This window comes from Pan paniscus, chromosome 4 (genome assembly GCF_029289425.2).
Source record: "Pan paniscus chromosome 4, NHGRI_mPanPan1-v2.0_pri, whole genome shotgun sequence".
NCBI classification, from domain to species: domain Eukaryota; kingdom Metazoa; phylum Chordata; class Mammalia; order Primates; family Hominidae; genus Pan; species Pan paniscus.
Genome location: NC_073253.2, coordinates 43,766,174 through 43,785,480, shown reverse-complemented (window position 1 = coordinate 43,785,480; position 19,307 = coordinate 43,766,174). Strand labels below are relative to the sequence as shown.

The following is a 19,307-nucleotide window of genomic DNA, read 5'->3' as shown; positions in this document are numbered from 1 at the left end:
TTTGGCTGTTAGAAATAATGCTGGTATGAACATAGTTGTATAAATACCTCTTTGAATCTCTGCTTTTACTTTTTGCGGGATATACCCAGAAGTGGAATTGCTGGATGGTATGGTAATTCTTTTAATTCTTTTTTTTTTTTTTGAGATGGAGTCTCTGTTGCCTAGGCTGGAGTAGAGTACAGTGGCGCAATCTTGGCTCACTGTACTCCATCTCCCAGGTTCAAGCAATTCTTCTGCCTCAGCCTCCCAAGAAGCTGGGATTACAGGCACCTGCCACCACACCCAGCTAATTTTTTTGTATTTTTAGTAGAGGTGGGGTTTCACCATGTTGGCCAGGCTGGTCTCAAACTCCTGACCTCAAATGATCCATCTGCCTGGGCCTCCCAAAGTGCTGGGATTACAGGTGTGAGCCACTGCACCTGGCCTCGATCTTATGTTCATTCTATACTTAACTTTTCAAGCAACCTTTATACTGTTTTTCATAGGGCTGTTATCATTTTACATCCCTATCAACAGTGTACAAGCATTGCAGTTTCGCTACATCCTCACCAGTCGTAGCTATGTTGTAACTTTGGATAGTAATCATCCTAAGGGTTGTGAACTAGAGAAACGTGTTGAACATATTTAGCTTCCTTACACTTTTGCCTGTTAGTCTGCCATTCCAACTTTGTAACTTCAAAGTTTTCTGTTCTGCCTTAATTTTCAGTCACTTCTTTGGCTTACTGAGGAGCATATCTGAGTCAGTTTTGTGTAAGCATTCATGATAGTTTCTGAGTAATTTGAAATGAATCAGAGTTAACTAAGATAGTGGCAACAAAAAAAGAAGCAGTAAGAAACAGTAAACAATTCAAGTAATGTTTAAGATAATTAAGGTAAACTTTACATGTTAATGTAATTCCATTAAGAATTAACGGATTATCTGAATCTGTAAAGTCACATTTATGAAGGGAAGTCAAAATCTACTTTTATTCAGTGTTAATAATAACCTGGTAAATGTTTTAGAGTAAATGAACTAATAAAATGGTTGAAGCTAATTTAAATGATGCAAAATGAGGTTGTTTCTTACAATTCAAAGTAAAGATAGTAAATGTAAGCATTATGTGAAACCAAGAAAATGCAGAAGGAAGAGTAATTTTGTGGAAAGACATCTGGTTAATGCTGCATGAGAGTTCATTTAGCTATATATTTTGTGTTTTTCTTTCTTTAAGTGAAGGCAAATTGCTAGTGAAACTATCAGTAATTAATTTCTGAAAATTAGATTCCAGACTGTATCCCTGAATTAATACAGGCTATCTTTTTTAATAGCATTAATCATAGTAATTGACAAGGCTTTCCTTAGATTCTATTCCTTATGGCCAGCCTACTAAACAGGGAAATTCATATATATGTTAGAAAAAATGTTCTTTAAAAAGCATTGAGGCCAGGCACGGTGGCTCACACCTGTAATCCTAGCACTTTGGGAGGTTGAGGTGGGCGAATCACGAGGTCAGGAGTTCGAGACCAGCCTGGCCAACATGGTGAAACCCCATCTCTACTAAAAATACAAAAATTAGCTGGGCGTGGTTTTGGGCGCCTGTAATCCCAGCTACTCAGGAAGCTGAGGCAGGAGAATCGCTTGAAACCAGAAGGCAATGGTTGTGGTGAGCCAAGATCACACCACTGCACTCCAGCCTGGGCGAAAGAGCGAAGCTCTGTCTCAAAAAACAAAAGCATTGAAAGGCCAGACATGGTGGCTTACGTCTGTAATCCCAGTGCTTTGGGAGGTTGAGGCGGGAGGATTAGTTGAGGGCAGGAGTTCAAGACCAGCCTATACAACATAGCAAGACCCTGTCTCTACATTCAGTCAATAAATTAGCAAGGTGTGTTGCTGCGTATCTATAATCCCAGCTACGCAGAAGGCTGAGTGGGGAGGGTTGCTTGAACCCAGGAGTTTGAGGTTACAGTAAGCTACAATCATGCCACTGCTTTGTAGCCTGGACAACAGGAGGAGACAAAAGCTTTGAAGCACAATGGAATGTTTTTCAGTCCTAAAGGGATATAAAGTGTTGATATGTGTCACAACATGGATGAATTTTGGAAACCTTAGGCCAAGTGAAAGAAGCTAGTTACAAAGTATCGGATACTGTGTGATTCCATTCATATGAAATGTCCAAAATAAGGAAGTCCACAGAGACAGAAAGTAGATTAATGGTTGCCTAGGTTTTGGCAGATGGGGAAGAGAGGGGTTAAGGGAGACATAGCTAATGGGTATAAGGTTTATTTTTGAAGTGACAAAAATGTTCCACATTTGAATGTGGTGATGATTGCACATATCTGTGAATATCCCAAAATACATTGAATTGTACACCTTAAGTGGGTGAATTGTATGTTATGTGAATTACAAGTCTTTTTAAAAATAAACTGTATGATGCTTAAAAAACCAACTTTTACTTTATAGAATATTCCCTTTTCCCACCCAGTCCCAACTCTTCAAGAAGTATTTTTTCTTCTCAAATCATCTGAACTTTAAAATTTTTTTTGTTACATTTATTTACTTTTCTTTTCTTTATTTTTATTTTTTTGAGATAGGGTCTTACTCCATTGCCCAGGCTGGAGTGCAGTGGCATGATTTCAGCTTGCTGCAACCCCCGCCTCCCAGGCTCAAGCAATCCTCCCACCTCAGCCTCCTGAGTAGCTGGGACTACAGGTGCACACCACCACACCCGGCTAATTTTTTTTTTTTTTTATTTTCAATAGAGATGGGGTTTTACCATGTTGTCCAGGCTGGTCTCAAACTCCTGAGCTCAAACAGTCTGCCAACCTCAGCCTCCCAAAGTGCTGGGATTACAGGTGTGAGCTACCGTGCCTGGCCTATTGTTTTTAAATTCAGTTTTTTGGTGACAAGATCTTGCTGTGTTGTCCAGGCTGGCCTCAAACTCCTGGGCTCAAGTGACCTTCACACCTCAGCCTCCGAGTAGCTAGAACTACAGGCATGTGCCCCCGTGCTCACTTGAATTTTTTGGTTCATCCCAGTCCTGTCAGATATTACCAAAGATTTTTCTCTAAATTTTGTATCTGAGGAAACAGATGTGGTACATACAAATGTAATTATAACAAATATGTTGGCTGGGCACAGGGTCTCATGCCCATAGTCCCAGCACTTTGGGAAGCCAAGGTGGGCAGATCGCTTGAGTGCAGGAGTTCGAGACCAGCCTAGGCAACATGGCGAAACCTCATCTTTACAAAAAATACAAAAATTAGGCATGGTGGCACATGCCTGTAGTCCCAGCTACCTGGGGGGGGCTGAGGCGGGAGGATTGCTTGAGCCTGAGAGGTTGAGGCTGTAGTGAACCCTGATAGTGCCACTGCACCGCAGCTTGGGCGATAAGAGTGAGACTTTGTCTCAGAAAAAAATAACATATGTCTTGAAGGCAGATTCTCAGACTTGACTCTTTACTCACAGTTTCTACTCAGCCATACAACGTTTTATACTGTTTTTTTCTGTTAATAAGAGAATAGGCCCAGGCGTTGTGGCCATCATCGCACCACTGCAGCTGGGGTGACATGAGTGAGACCCTGCCTCAGAATAACAAAAGAAAAACAAAAAAATAAGATAATAAGAACCAGACTATATTGTATGTATTCTAGTAGGTAAATACCTTTTTAGTGCTCAGATTACACGGCTCTTTAAGTAATAGGACTCACAAATGAAGAGTAAATATGAGTGAACTTCTTATTTTACATGGCTGTTGCCCTGGGTATCAAGAATCGTGCAGGCTTTGGGGTTTTGGGAGAAGGGAGTTGGTGTGGGGGCAGTGGTATGATAAATATTTTATTTATTTATTTATTTATTTTTGAGAACAACTTGTCACTCTGTTGCCCAAGCTAGAGTGCAGTGGCACAATCTCGGCTCAATGCAACCTCCACCTCCTGGGTTCAAGTGATTCTCCTGCCTCAGCCTCCCCAGTAGCTGGGAGTACAGGCAGGCACCACCATGCCCGGCTAATTTTTGTATTTTTAGTAGAGATGGGGCTTCGCTGTGTTGGCCAGGCTGGTCTTGAACTCCTGACCTCAGGTGATCCACCCGCCTCGGCCTCCCAAAGTGCTGGGATTACAGGCATGAGCCACTGCGCCTGGCCCGATAAATACTTTTAAGGGCTTTCAACTCATTATAGATAGCATTTATAACCGTATATAATTAGTTGATTACATGTCTGCTTTTCTGTTAGATTGTGAATTCATTGAGGATAGGGACTACACTTATCTTATTTGACTTTATATCCCTGTACACCTAGCCTTCTATAAATGTTAACAGACTGAACAGAGAAATTAGGGGAAAGTAAGGACAAAGTGAAGAAAATGGAAAATGAAATGCCAGGCACTAAGAAGATGAGTCTTAGAAAATTTGCTTACTGGTTCTAATAGTCACAGCCACCTCAAAAATTTTAAATGTTTTACTTTTGCCAAGTTGCTGTCAGTCAATAAAAGAATTACTCCATTTCATTTTTTAAGTTATGTATGAATGTGGATTATTTCTTCATTTTAGCGTTTCATCTTACTTATTCATGTTGAAGATGAGGCTTTGTTTTGCTGTTTATAATATGCCAAAATGAAATGATAAAACTTTATTTTGACAGCTTGAAATAACTGTGAATGTCCCAGATGTAGGATGCATAGCTGTTGTTGAACATGAGCTACCAAACACAGATGTGACTACTGAAGAAATGAAACAACAAGAAAATTTGAGTGCACCGTTTGTAAGCATCCATTTTAATATGTTTTGGCCTTTTATTCTTTGTTTACTTTGAAAAGACTGGAGGTTCATTTTGATAGCTTTAGGTTTATAAACACTTTACTTAGCTAATTTCTCTTTGTAAGGAGCTGTTAGTCTGAGTAGTAAAAACTAGTGAAAGCAATGATTTTGTTTGTTTGTGGGCAGAACTCTTAATATCCTCATAGACTTTTACATTAAAATTCAGTTGCATTAAATTTATACTAAGTATAAACAAGTTAAAATATATTCTGTTGCGTTTTATTTGCACTCTTCCATTATTGGTATTTATTTGCCTTTGCAAGCGGAGGCTTGAAATTGTAACTTTTTAAAAACAGCTTTATTGACATATAATTCACACACCATATGATTTTCTCATTATTTAAAGTGCACAATTAAGTGACTTCTAGTATTGTGCAAACATTAGCACAGTCAATTTTAGGACATTTTCATCACCTCAAAAAGAAACCTTATTAGCAGTCACTACTCATTTCCTCCCAACCCTCCCTGGCCTGGGGAACCAATAATTTGCCTTCTGTCTTTATAGATTTGCCTGTTCTAGATGTTTCCTAGACATGAAATTATAAAATCTGATCATTTGTGTCTGGCTTCTTTCACTTAATGTAACATTTTTTACTGTTCATCTATGTTGCAGCATGTAGTGGTACTTCCTTACTTTTTGTAGCCTAATAATATTCCATGTGGATATGGTACATTTTGTATATCCATCCATTCATGAACATTTGGATTATTTTCATTTTTTGTGTGTTATACATAATGCTGCTGTAAACATTCATGTAGAAGTGTTTGTGTACAATATGATTTTATTTCTCTTGGGTACATTTCTAAAAATGTAATTGCTGAGTCATATGGTAACTCTATGTTTCATCAGTTGAGGAACTGCCAAACTGTTTTCCAAAGTAGCTATACCCTTTTACATCCCCACCAGCAGTTTATGAGGGTTCCTGTTCTTCCATGTCCTTGCCGGCACTTGTTATTTCACTTTTTTTTTGGTTCGGTGGATTTTTTTTTTTTTTTTTTTGAGACGACCTTGCATTGTCACCCAAACTAGAGTGCAGTAACACAACTGTAGCACACTACAGCTTTGATCTCCTGAGTGTAAATGATCCTCTCCACTCAGCATCCCAAGTAGCTGGGACTACAGGTGTGTGCCACCATGCCCAGCTAATTTTTTTTTTTTTGTAGATGTGGGGTCTTGCTGTGTTGTTCAGGCTGGTCTCGTACTCCTGTCCTCAAGTGATACTTTTACCTCAGCCTTCCAAAGTGTTGGGATTACAGGCATGAGCCACTGTGTCTGGCTTGACTTTTTGGATCTAGCTGTCCTAGTGAGTGTGAAGTGGTCTCACATTGTGGTTTTGATTTGTATTTCCTTGGTGACTAATGATGTCAGGCACATTTTATGTTCCTATTGGCCATTTGTATATCATCTTTGAGAAATGTCTATTCAAATCTTTTGTCTGTTTTTCTTTTATTGTGCTATTTGTCTTTTTATTATTGAGTTGTAAGGAGTCTTTATATAATCTAGATAAAAGTTGCTTAGCAGGTATATGATTTGCAAATATTTCCTCCCTTTCTGTGGGGTTGTCTTTTCACTTTCTTGATTTCCTTTAAAGCAAAAAGTTTTAAATTTTGATGAAGTTCAGTTAATCTGTTTTTTCATTTGTTGCTCATGCTTCTGTTGTCAGATCTGAGTCCTTTGTCAAACCCAAGGTCATGAAGATTTACCCATTTTTCTTCTAAAAGATGATTTTTGCTTTTACATTTAAGTCTTTGATCCATTTTGAGTTTATTTTTATACATGGATAACCTCATTATCCAACTTCTTTCTTTTGCATGTGGCTATCCATTTGTCCTATCACCATTTATTCGAAAAGACTATTCTTTCCCCATTGAATAGTCTTGGCACCCTTATCAAAAATCAGCTGACCATAGATGTATGGGTTCATTTCTGAATTCTCAATTCTGTTGCATAGATCTATATGTCTGTTCTCATGCTGGTGGTGCTATATTAATTACTGTTACTTTGTAGTAAGTTTTTTTTGTTGTTGTTGTTGTTGAGATGGAGTCTCGTCTGTCGCCCAGGATGGAGTGCAGTGGCGTGATCTCAGCTCACTGCAAGCTCCGCCTCCTGGGTTCACACCATTCTCCTGCCTCAGCCTCCCAAGTAGCTGGGACTACAGGCGCCCACCACCATGCCTGGCTAATTTTTTTGTATTTTTAGTGGAGACGGGGTTTCACCGTGTTAGCCAGGATGGTCTCGATCTCCTGACCTTGTGATCCGCCCGCCTCGGCCTCCCAAAGTGCTGGGATTACAGGCATGAGCCACCGCGCCTGGCTGCCTTGTAGTAAGTTTTTGAATTGGGAAGTGTGAGTTTTACTTTATTATTTTTCAGAATGGTTTTGGCTATTGTGGGTCCCTTTCAATTCCATATGAATTTTATTTTTATTATATTACTTTTTTTTTGGTACAGACAGGGCCTCCCAGTATTGCCCAGGCTGGTTTCAAACTCCTGGCCTCAAGTGATTCTCCCATCTCAGGTTCCCTAAGTGCTGAAATTACAGACATGAGCCACCATGCCTGGCCCCATATGAATTTTAAAATCAACTTGTCAGTTTCTGCAAAGCAGTCAGCTGGGAATCTTAGTGGGATTGCATTGCATCTGGAGATCAGTTTAGGGGGTAATGCAATCTTAACAGTGTTGAGATTCTTGATCCAGGAATATGAGATCTTTTCCCATTTATTTAGATCTTCTTTGCTTTATTTATGTGTATTTATTTTTTATTTTTAAGACAGGGTCTTGCTCTGTCACCCAGGCTGGAATGCAGTGGTGCAATCTCGGCTCACTGTAACCACCTCCCGGCTTCAAGCAATTCTTGTTCCTCAGCCTCCTGAATAGCTGAGATTACAGGCATATGCCACCACACTCAGCTATTTTTTTTGTATTTTTATTAGAAATGGGGTTTCACTATATTAGCCAGGCTGGTTTCAAACCCCTGGCCTCAAGTGATTTGCCCGCTTTGGCCTCCCAAAGTACTGGGATTACATGTGTAAGCCACCACACCTGGTTGATTTAGATCTTTTACTTTCAACAATGTTTTGTAGTTTTTAGCATATAAAGTTTGCACTTCTTTGTTAAATTTATTTCTAAGTATGTTATTTTTGTCACTATTGTGAATGGGATTGTTTTCTTTGTTTTTCTCTTTCTTTTTTTTTTTTTTTTTTTTTTTTTTTGAGACGGAGTTTTCCTCTTGTTGCCCAGGCTGGAGTGCAATGGCACGATCTTGGCTCACCACAACCTCTGTCTCCCTGGTTCAAGCAATTCTCCTGTCTCAGCTTCCCGAGTAGCTGGGATTACAGGCATATGCCACCACGCCTATTTTTTGTAGACACGGGGTTTCTCCATGTTGGTCAGGCTGGTCTCGAACTCCTGATCTCGGGTGATCCACCCGCCTCTGCCTCCCACAGTGCTGGGATTACAGGCATGAGCCACCGTGCCCGGCCTGGGATTGTTTTCTTAATTTCATTTTTGGATTGTTCGTTGCAAGTGTGTAGAAATAAAAATGATTTTTGTATATTAGCTTTATATCCTGCAACTTCTTTGGTGGATTCCTTAGGATTTTCTATTTGTCAAATCATGTCATCTGCAAATAAAGATAGTTTTACTTCTTTCTGTATTAGTTTCCTAGGATCACTGTAACAAAGTACAGATGCTCCTCGACTTATGAGGAGATGACGTCCTGATAAACCCATCATAAAATAACAATTTTTTTTTTTTTTTAAAGACGGAGTCTCACTCTCTTGCCCAGTCTGGAGTGCAATGGCACAATCTTGGAGGCTCACTGCACCCTCCGCCTCCCAGTTTCAAGTGATTCTCCTGCCTCAGCCTCCAGAGTAGCTGGGATTACAAGCGCCCGCCACCACATCCAACTAATTTTTGTATTTTTAGTAGAGATGGGGTTTCACCATGTTGGTCAGGCTGGTCTCGAACTTCTGACCTCAGGTGATCTGCCCACCTTGGCCTCCCAAAATGCTGGGATTACAGGTGTGAGCCACCATGCCCGGCCTAAAATAAAAAAATTTTAAGTCGGGTACTCTTTGCACCACAAACTTGATAGCTTATAACCACAGAAAATTCTCCAGGCACTTATGGAGATAAGAAAAAACAAAACAAAAAAAATTTATTCTCTCACAGCTTTAGAGTCTAGAAGTCTAAAATCAAGATGTCACCAATGTTGGTTTTCTGGAGGCTCTGAGGAAGAACCATCCCATGCCTTTCTCCTGCCTTCCGGTGGTAGCCGGCAGTCCTTACCATTTCTCAGCATGCAGCAGCATACTTCCACCCTCTGCCTCCATTACCACATGGCATTTTCCCCTTATGTATGTGTAACCTCTCATCTTATAAGGAAAGGACACCAGTCATATTGGATTAGCACCAACTCTAATCCAATATGACCTCATCTAAATTTGATTATATCTACAAATACCCCTATTTTTAAATAATGTCATGTTCACATTATTTGGGATTAAGACTTTGACATATCTTTCTAGGGGACACAATTCAACCTTTGATACTTTCTGACCTGAATGCCTTTTATTTCTTTTTCTTGCCTAACTGCCCTGGCTAGAACCTATAGTTCAAAGTTTAATAGAAGCGAGAGTGGGCATTTTGGTCTTATTCCTGATCTTAGGGGGAAAGTATCCAGTCTTTCATCATTTATTTTTTTCATAATTGAGATTTTATTGGTTGTGTTGAGGATCAGTACACAATTCTTCACATTTATACCGAAAATCTAAAAAGCCATGTATTGTAATTATTTTTAAAAGTTACTCTGGTGACTTTCCAGCTTAAAATTTGGAGGCAAGTTTTTATTAAAAGGCTATCAAGTACCGGTATCCTTACATGTTGATAAACTGTTACATACTTCCACAATTTGCAGTTAAATAGCATATATACTGCATACTCAAATTTTCAGTCTTTCACAGCACATTAACAAAATTATTAGGAAAACAGGACTACCACAACCAAAGATTTATAGAGTGCACACAATTCTGACAGGGAGAGCCATGATCAAGGAGTGGTTTTCTTTAGGAAGCAATTCTGCTAAAAATCAACATGGGCCCAAGCGCGGTGGCTCATGCCTATAAACTCAGTAATTTGGGAGGTGGGAGGATCACATGGTAGTTCAAGGCCAGCCTGGGCAACAGAGGGAGACTCTGTCTCTGCAAATATGTTTTTTAAAAGTTGGCCAGTCATGGTGGCATGCGCCTGTGGTCCCAGCTACTCTGGAGGCTGAGGCAGGAGGGTCGCCGGGGCCCAGGAGGTTGAGGTTGCAGTAAGCTGTCATCGCCATCACTGCACCCCAGTCTGGGCATCAGAGCAAGACTCTGTCTTAAACAAACCTGAACCAGGTCGAGCGCGTTGGCTCACGCCTATAATCCCAGCACTTTGGGAGACCGAGGCAGGCAGATCACAAGGTCAGGAGTTTGAGACCAGCCTGGCCAACATGGTGAAACCCCGTCTCTACTAAAAATATAAAAAATCAGCTGGGCATGGTGGCACATGCCTGTAATCCCAGTTACTTGGGAGGCTAAGGCAGGAGAATTGCTTGAACCCAGGAGGCGAAGATTGCAGTGAGTGGAGATTGCACCATTGCACTCCAGCCTAGGCAACAGAGCAAGACTCTGTCTCAAAGCCAAAAAACCAAAAAAAAAAAAAAAAAAAAAAAAGAACCAGAACCAAACCATGGAAATAAAAGTAACTTAAAAATTTCAAGACATCAGATACAGGACTGTGACTCCATATTGCCAGTTAATATGGTGGAATGTTAAGCTGATACCCAAGACAGTCAAAGCCTCCCATAATTCAATATCCCACACTGTTTTCTGGTTGTACCAAAAAATAAACAACTGGAAAATGATTTTTACCCTTAAAAGCATTTACACTTAAAAAATGGGATGAGGTGGGATTTCCTTCTTCTTAAAAATGTTTCTAGAGTTACTAAAAAACTTGCATTTGTGAAATAGTTGAGAAAAATATTCCTCTGGAATGTACAAGAAGGGAGACAGGGACTATTGTTAAGACATAGTATATGATATTAATCAGACTTGGCTTTTTTTCTCTCTGGGCTTCATCAGAGGCTGGACTTTCCTTGGTTTTTGTTTCTCTGTTTTCTGTAGGTAAATCTGATTTCTTGGTTAGCCACTTTGGTTTGTTTTCCCTTTGTTCCCCGTTTTTCTCTTGTTTGCACTTTTTTTGTCTGGAGATTTATCCTTTCCTGCTGCCTTTTTTGGCTTTGTTTCCACTTTTGCAGGAGCAGGTTTAGCTGACAGTCATACCAATCTCATCTTGGGCTCTTTCCTTCACCGCCCTTCTGCTGAGCTGATCTTCCTCTTGGGCATCTTGTGGTCAGGAGTGTGCATGCTGGGTGCCTGTGAGCTGCACCATGCTGAGAGCCTTCTCAAAGCTGGGCTGCCTGGCTGCTACCACTCCTCCCTTCCTGTCTTATCATTAAGTATGATGTTACCATGGATTTTTCATAAACGTCCTTTACCAGGCTAAAGAAGTTACTTTGTATTCCTAGTTTGTTGAATGTTTCTTTCATTAAAGGGTGTTGGAATTTGTCATATGCTTTTTCTGCATTTATGGAGATGATCATGTGAATTTTGTTTTTTATTGTATTGATTTTTGGACGTTAAACCAACCTTGCTTCCCCAGGATACATTCTAGGGTCATAATGTCTAACTTTTATACATTGTTGGATTCGGCTTGCTAGTATTTTATTGGTGATTTTTATGTCCATATTCATAATAGATATTGGTCTGTACTTTTCTTGTGATGTCAGGAGATGAAGTCCTACTCCCCTAGGGAAAAATGCTCTCCAGGTGGGACCTTGGGGACTGGGGGCCTTGTATTTTTGGGTGCAGCAGTTTGAGGTGGAGTCTTTGCCATGCTGAGCTGGGAGGAAGGAGAGAGAGCAGTTTTAGTTCACATAGACTCTCACCTTTGTTAGCAAATTTTCAGATTTTCTTGAACAGATATTTCTTCATTTGCTTTTTGTCGTTAGGATCAGTTTCAGAGGCTTTTAAATGTTTTGTTTTTAAAATCAGTTTCACTGAGGAGTGGGTCAGTGAAGCTTCTCAAGCTGTCGCTCTGGACATTGGTTCTGTAACTTCTTAATTTATTAAAATGCATTTAAGTTTTAAGCTACGTAGTAGTATAAAAATTTTGCAATACCCTTTAGTCCTTGGTTTCCTTTGGGTAAAAATTGGCAGCAGATATGACTAGAGTTGAAGGATTATGAAAATGAAGAAGTAAAGTAAGAATGGTAGACGTACATAACAAAATGATAAGAGTTAAAATTTGCACATAATACAAGAAAAAGATAAAGTCAGGAGCAAGAGACACAAGAATTTTGCCTTTAAATTATTTCTGTTCTTGCTGGTGAAATTTTGTGAATAATTATAAATTAAGACAAACCAGTTTACACTATTGTAGCTAAAAGTATGGAAAGACCTCTGAAAATGTAGTGCATGCTGAGAAACAGAACATGTTTGGGGAAATATTTAAGATGTTACTTATTTTTTTCCTTTTTAGGAAATGACCACAAGTGAACATATCCAAGATGAACCAGGTAACTGTTATCAAGGAAACTGCTAAGACTACCTTGATTAACACTAGTACAGTGATTTAATAGTGGGGATAATAAATGAATTAGTTTGCTGGAGAGTTTAACAAAAAGATTCAGCTATTGAATGTGTTGTCTCTGTGAGAAATGTGGATTCTTGGAATGTTATTTTAGAAGGTGAATTAAAAAAATGTTTAAGAAGTATTTGAGCATTTCCTCTGGATCTTCACAAATGGGAGAGCATTTTTCTTGAAGATATTATTTAATGGGAGGGAGGCATGGTCAGTGAGTCAAAACCAACAGTGATGATTTATTTATTTGTAGCATATAACCTGAACAAAAGACTACCTTAGTAAGGGATTAATGGCTCAGAGGATATTGGAATCTGCTACTAGGAGATAAACACCTTAATTAAAAATCTTTTTTAAGTGAACAGATTTCCAGATTCATTCTTTTGTTTTAATGTTGATATATTTCCTCACAAGGTACCAATGATGGAAGCACCGAAGCTGCAATAACTTTACTTACAATGGGAGATCTAGTATTGCAGTCAGAGATCAGTAGTGAACAGGGTGATGGTAAGAATGAAAGCTAAGTCCTATCAAAAATAGAAACTTTTAAAACCTAACTTAAGAAATTATACCCACATTTGAGTAATAACCCTTTTACCTTTGAAGTTGTCTCCATTTTGTTGTTCTTCCATAAAATATGATATGTATGTATTGATCCATCCACTATTTTACTACCGTTTAGGTGTAGTGACAGCTAATTCAAGATCATGCTCTTGGTTTATTAAGAATAATTTGTATTCATGGAATAGTTGTATTCATGGAATAGTTGTATGCATGGTAAAGGTAGTAAATACTACCTTTACCATCATAAATGTCGTTGGTTAACTGAGCTCATTGATCACTGATATAGTTTATACATGTGTCTTTTGCAAAGGAGTTGCTGCTTGGGATGGTATTCACAATTAGATGACAAATAGAGCACAAAGAGACAATAGCACTCATTGAAATAATTTAGTTTAAACTGTTCTCAGTTTGGACAGAGCCAAAAGATATATCAACCAAGATTTTTAATTTATTAGATGGAAATCACAGACAAGCGATAAATCTTTACTATCTCAATATCTTTTAATTGCATGAAATGAATAATTATACTATTCCTGGTAATTATTTTGCCTGGTTACCATTCATTTTATTTACTTATTTATTTATTTGAGACGGAGTTTGGTTATGAGTGGCCTACCATTCATCTTATTTATTTATTTGAAGCAGAGTTTCGCTCTTGTCACCCAGGCTGGAGTGCAATGGTGCGATCTTGGCTCACTGCAACCTCTGCCTCCCAGATTCAAGCAATTCTCCTGCCTTAGCCTCTCAAGTAGTTGGGATTACAGGCGCATGCCACCATGCCCAGCTAATTTTTTTATTTTTAGTAGAGTTGGGGTTTCACCATCTTGGCCAGGCTGGTCTCGAACTGCTGACCTCAGGTGATCTACCCTCCTTGGCCTCCCAAAGTGCTGGGATTACAGGCATGAGCCACTGCACCCAGCCTCCATTCATTTTAAGTATTAGACTTTTGGGCCAGATGCAGCAGCTCACGCCAATAATACCAGCACTTTGGGAGGCTGAGGCTGGTGAATGCTTGACCTCAGGAGTTCAAGACCAACCTGGGCAACATGGTGGAACCCCGTCTCTACAAAAAATACAAAAAATTAGGCAGGCATGGTGGTGTACACCTGTATTACTAGCTGCTTGGGAAGTTGAGGTGGGAAGATCGCTTGAGCTCAGGAGGTCAAGGCTGCAGTGAGCTGAGATCGCACCACTGCACTCCAGCCTGGGTGACAAAGTGAGACCCTGTCTCAAAAACAGATAAATAAAGACATATTAGACTTTTAGGCTTGGAACCATGTATTTATCAGGAAAGTCTCTGATTTGTGTTCTGTATAGGGCTCCTTTCTTAGTGGCAGAGTATTGCAGTACAACCTGTCAAAAACATATAGAACATAAAGTACATATAGAACATAAAGGTTTTAAAAATCTTAAATGCTGACAGTGCTGTCTGTCTTGAAATCCACCTGAGATTATATAATTACTGAAAGTAACAAAAGGACTCATTTTTACTAATAATCGGATAAAATTCCAGTCTGTAAGGATTATTAAGCTCACAACAGGTCAAATCCCTGGCATGAAATAGGGAGATCATAAATTTACAGCCAACAAGAGCAAAATGTATTTATTTCTAAAATCTTTTTCTATTGCTGCCACACAAATGAAGCAAACTTTAATAATACAGAATTTTACAATTACTAAATGTTGAGGAATTTATTTTGAGCATCTATAATTTGGTCCATTTTAATTTTCTGTTTTTTTTTTCTCTTCAGTAGGAGTATGTATACTTCCTCATGTTCATTCAAAGGATAAAAGCCATATTCCTTCTAGCCTAGATAATGTAAATCACAAAATTGTTCATGAATGTCAGGAACTTTCTTCACCTGTCATTACTACATCTCCTGCATCATTTGAAGAAAACAAGATTGTATTGGAGGAACAAAGTTCCAAAGAAGAAATAAGTTTAATGGAGAAAGTAAAGGAGAATGCTACACCAACCAGGTTTATTTTAGTATTCAATTAATAAATATTACTAAAACCACCATCAAATTAGTTAATAGCTTTGAGTAATGCTTGTAAATGTAAAGTAGGCAATGCTAATTTCTTACCCTTTAAAGATGGACTGATTTTGATTTTAGGTTAGTGGTTTGCATGTTTAAATTATAGTAGTAAATGTTGTGTATCTTTGAAGCTTTAATGAAATAGATTTATGTAAATGTCTCTGTTTTACAAATAAAGACTAAATTCTCTTCTGAAGACCTCTAGTAAAGTTACTACTTTGTAATTTTAGTATTAAGAAATGAACACTTGTAGACAGTGTGGCACCTAACAGGTCATTCACTCTATCAGTGCTAGACAGACTGTATTAATGTGAGAGAGCAAGATCTAACATGATTCATAAATTTCTCTATCTTCTGTTTTTAGGAATACAATTTCTAAAGTGACCAGTAATTTGAGAATAAGAAGTAGGCTTGCTAAGCCTAAACCAAATCTTGAGAAGACTTTAGGGACCAACAGACTTGATGATTATCAGAAAGTTTCCAGTTTGTGTGTAACCAAAGGGGCAGAAATGGAAACTCAAAGAGGTAAATTTTATTCTCTTAATATGTTGCAAAATCATTTTGACACAAGAAATTACATTAACATTTCAAAGAAATATTTGGTCATTAAATTGTTTTAACTTACAATAAAATAGTTTCAAATTAAAAAGTAAGACAAGCTATAAAATAAATATCCATAAATCTACCAATTGGTTTTAGTAATTAATACCATTTTGCTATATTTGTTTGATCAATTTTTTGTCCTTTTATTCTCTCTCTGTCTCTCTCTTTCTCTCATTCTCTCTCTCTCATAGTTGACCCTTGAGCTAGGGGCACTGACCTCCCCATTCAGTCAGAAATTTGTGTATAGGCTGGGTGCAGTGACTCACACCTGTAATTCCAGCACTTTGGGAGGCTTGAGCCCAAGAGTTCGAGGCCAGCCTGGACAACATAGTGAGACCCTGTCTCTTATGAATTGAAAACATATATATATATTCATGTATAACTTTTGACTCCCCAAAAACTTACCTACTAATGGCTTACTGTTGATCAGAAGCCTTATTGATAAGATAGTTAATTAACACATATTTTGTATTTTATTTGTGTTACATACTGTATTCTTTTTTTTTTTTTTTTTTTTTTTTGAGACGGAGTCTCGCTCTGTCGCCCAGGCTGGAGTGCAGTGGCGCGATCTCGGCTCACTGCAAGCTCCGCCTCCCGGGTTCACGCCATTCTCCTGCCTCAGCCTCCCGAGTAGCTGGGACTACAGGCGCCCGCTACCACGCCCGGCTAATTTTTTGTATTTTTAGTAGAGACGGGGTTTCACCGTGTTAGCCAGGATGGTCTCGATCTCCTGACCTCGTGATCCGCCTGCCTCGGCCTCCCAAAGTGCTGGGATTACAGGCGTGAGCCACCGCGCCCGGCCCATACTGTATTCTTATGATAAAATGGGCTGGAGAAAATTTAAAAAAAATTGTTTTTTCTGTTTTTTCAACTCATGTCCTTGAGCTGTAGAGAAATGAAAATGTTATGAGCCATAGAGAAATGAAAATGTTATTAAGAAAGTCAGACTGGGGCTGGGCACAGTGGCTCATGCCTGTAATCCCAGCACTTTGGGAAGCCAAGGTGGGTGGCTCACTTGATGAAACCGGACTGGGCTGGGCAACAAGGCAGAATCCCATCTCTACAAAAGTACAAAAATTAGCCAGGCATGGTGGTGCATGTCTATAGTCCTAGCTACTCAGGAGGCTGAGGTGGGAGTATCACCTGAGCCTGGGGAGGTTGAGGTCGCAGTGAACTGTGATCATGCCACTGTACTCTGGCCTGGGCAGCAGAGTGAGACTTCATCTCAAAAAAAGAAAAAAGAAAATCAGGCTGGGCACGGTGGTGGTGCACACCTGAAATCCTAGCCCTTTGGGAGGCAGAGGCAGGAAGATCACGTGAGCCCAGGAGTTTTGAGACCAGCTTGGGCAATATAGGGAGACCTTGTCTCTACAAAATAATTTTTAACAGTTAGCCAGACGTGGTGGCACACACCTGTGGTCCCAGCTACTCAGAGGTTTGAGCTCGCAAGATCAAGGCTGTCGTAAATTGTGATATTGCCACTGCACTCTAGCCTGGGTGACAGAGCAAGACCCTGTCTCAAAGAAAAATAAAAGGAAGAAAATTATAAGGAAGAGAAAATACATTTTCAGTACTGCATTGTATTTATCAGTACCAAAAGTTTATGTCATCTGTTTACAAGATGAAACATCTGTCTGAAATGGTGGGCAACCCCAACTACAGGTGTCAATCTGTAATACATATCAAGCAATTCAGCTTTTTCTTACAATGTTATGACTCTTCTCTGCTTCTTGGGAGTGCTTCCAGCATCATTAATGATACTTTGTGTGGGTCCCATGGGGTTATTCACAGTATTGCACTAAACATGATGAAAAATACATGAGAACCATGAGAGGTCACCTTTTCTAAAACCTCTCTCAACATGCAGTCTCAAATTACCTCTTCTATATAGAAGTCTTTTTTTCCCCGTTTGTGATATTATTCTTTGCAGTGCAACTCCTTTTCCAAGACTTCCTCTAAAGTGGAACTAGCCCAACCTCGGTGTACCCACCTCAAAGTCTCTTTTATATGTTGAGTTTCTAATTATTGATGCTAGTACCATAAAATGAGGATACAATTATCATGGCAGCCATGAGTGAAATATTTGTAGAACAGGATTTATTAATCATCTGTTTTACTGTTCAAAAATCTATTAGCTAGGACTTTCTGCCATGTGTATAAGCCTGATTTGTGGAATAAGAGAAGTTTGGAAGAGTCACTATATAGGAATCTTCCTTTTAAGAGGGCATATGTTTCTAATACAGGGATTTTAGCCGTATTATTTTGGTCTATATCGTAAGTGTGCTTTTTGTTTAAGAAACAGAGAAAAATGCTTCGAAAGCAACAGAATTGGAAAATAAAAACCTCGGACCAGTTACAACAGCAGAGAATAAGGATCAGAGCAAATTGGCATGTGTACATGGTATCAAAGGGACCAGTATTTCTTCAGAAGTAAACCTAACTGAAAGGTAAAAGAGTGAAGAGGTTCTGAGATTCAGTTTATATTGTTTCAGCTATAGCCTTAAGTTGTGGCTGTAAGAATTTGAAAAAGAAGTTCTGGCCAGGCGCGGTGGCTCACGCCTGTAATCCCGGCACTTTGGGAGGCCAAGACGGGAGGATCACGAGGTCAGGAGATCGAGACCATCCTGGCTAACACGGTGAAACCCCGTCTCTACTAAAAAATACAAAAAATTAGCTGGGTGTGGTGGCGGGCGCCTGTAGTTCTAGCTACTTGGGAGGCCAAGGCAGGAGAATGGTGTGAACCTGGGAGACGGAGCTTGCAGTGAGCCAAGATCGCGCCACTGCACTCCAGCCTGGGCGACAGAGCGAGACTCTGTCTCAAAAAAAAAAACAAACAAAAAAGAAGTCCTATTGCATTAAATATGTTTTAAAAGTTTGAAAACCATTGAATTAGATGATCTTTTACACACCTGACTCTAAAAATAATTCCATGATTTGCCTGATTTCAAATGACATGCATGCTAAACTCTCTTTCAGAAACGAAAATCAAGAAGAGAGCTCTCAGGAGGTTCACATGTTGTCAGTTGCTCCAGTTGCTTCCTCTGAGACAGGGCCCTGCACACTTGGTTTGGATAGGGGTCTTGGTGAAAATTCTGTTGAAGAGCCCCAGATAAAGGACTCTAAAGGAGACAGTGTGCTTACACTTCCTGTGCCAGAGGTAAAAGAATGTACAGTATAATAAGGGATAGCAAGGTGTTTTCCTCCATTAAAAAAAAAAAAGGTATAATTTACATACAATAAACTTCACCTCTTTTATCTTCATTTTTCTTTATTTCTTTTTTTTTTTTTTTGGAGACAGTCTTGTTCTGTTGCCCAGGCAAGAGTGCAGTGGTATGATCTCAGCTCACTGCAACCTCTGCCACCCAGATTCAACAGATTCTCCTGCCTCAGCCTGCCAAGTAGCTGGGACTACAGGCATGTGTCACCACAGCCAGCTAGGTTTTGTATTTTTAGTAGAGACGGGGTTCGCCATATTGGCCAGGCTGGTCTTGAACGCCTGGCTTCAAGTGATCCACCCGCGTTGGCCTCCAAAAGTATTGGGATTACAGGCATGAGCCACTGTGCCTGGCTAACTTCACCCTTTTTAGTGTACAGTTCTTCAGGTTTTTATAACTATGCAGTCATGTAACCAAT

The 19,307-nt window shown here is 39.4% G+C and overlaps 1 protein-coding gene across 3 annotated transcripts in view; it reads left to right on the top strand.

Annotated features, from left to right (window-relative positions):
* Positions 1–19,307, top strand: part of BDP1 (B double prime 1, subunit of RNA polymerase III transcription initiation factor IIIB) — a 286,362-nt gene that overhangs the window by 246,733 nt on the left and 20,322 nt on the right. For all 3 annotated transcript variants that reach the window (XM_063604208.1, XM_055112321.2, XM_034959980.3), the window contains 7 exons: positions 4,617–4,736; positions 12,367–12,403; positions 12,883–12,975; positions 14,784–15,012; positions 15,436–15,596; positions 17,971–18,121; positions 18,651–18,831. In XM_063604208.1, the coding sequence (XP_063460278.1) occupies positions 4,617–4,736; positions 12,367–12,403; positions 12,883–12,975; positions 14,784–15,012; positions 15,436–15,596; positions 17,971–18,121; positions 18,651–18,831 (972 nt within the window). The remainder of the gene's footprint in view (positions 1–4,616; positions 4,737–12,366; positions 12,404–12,882; positions 12,976–14,783; positions 15,013–15,435; positions 15,597–17,970; positions 18,122–18,650; positions 18,832–19,307) is intronic.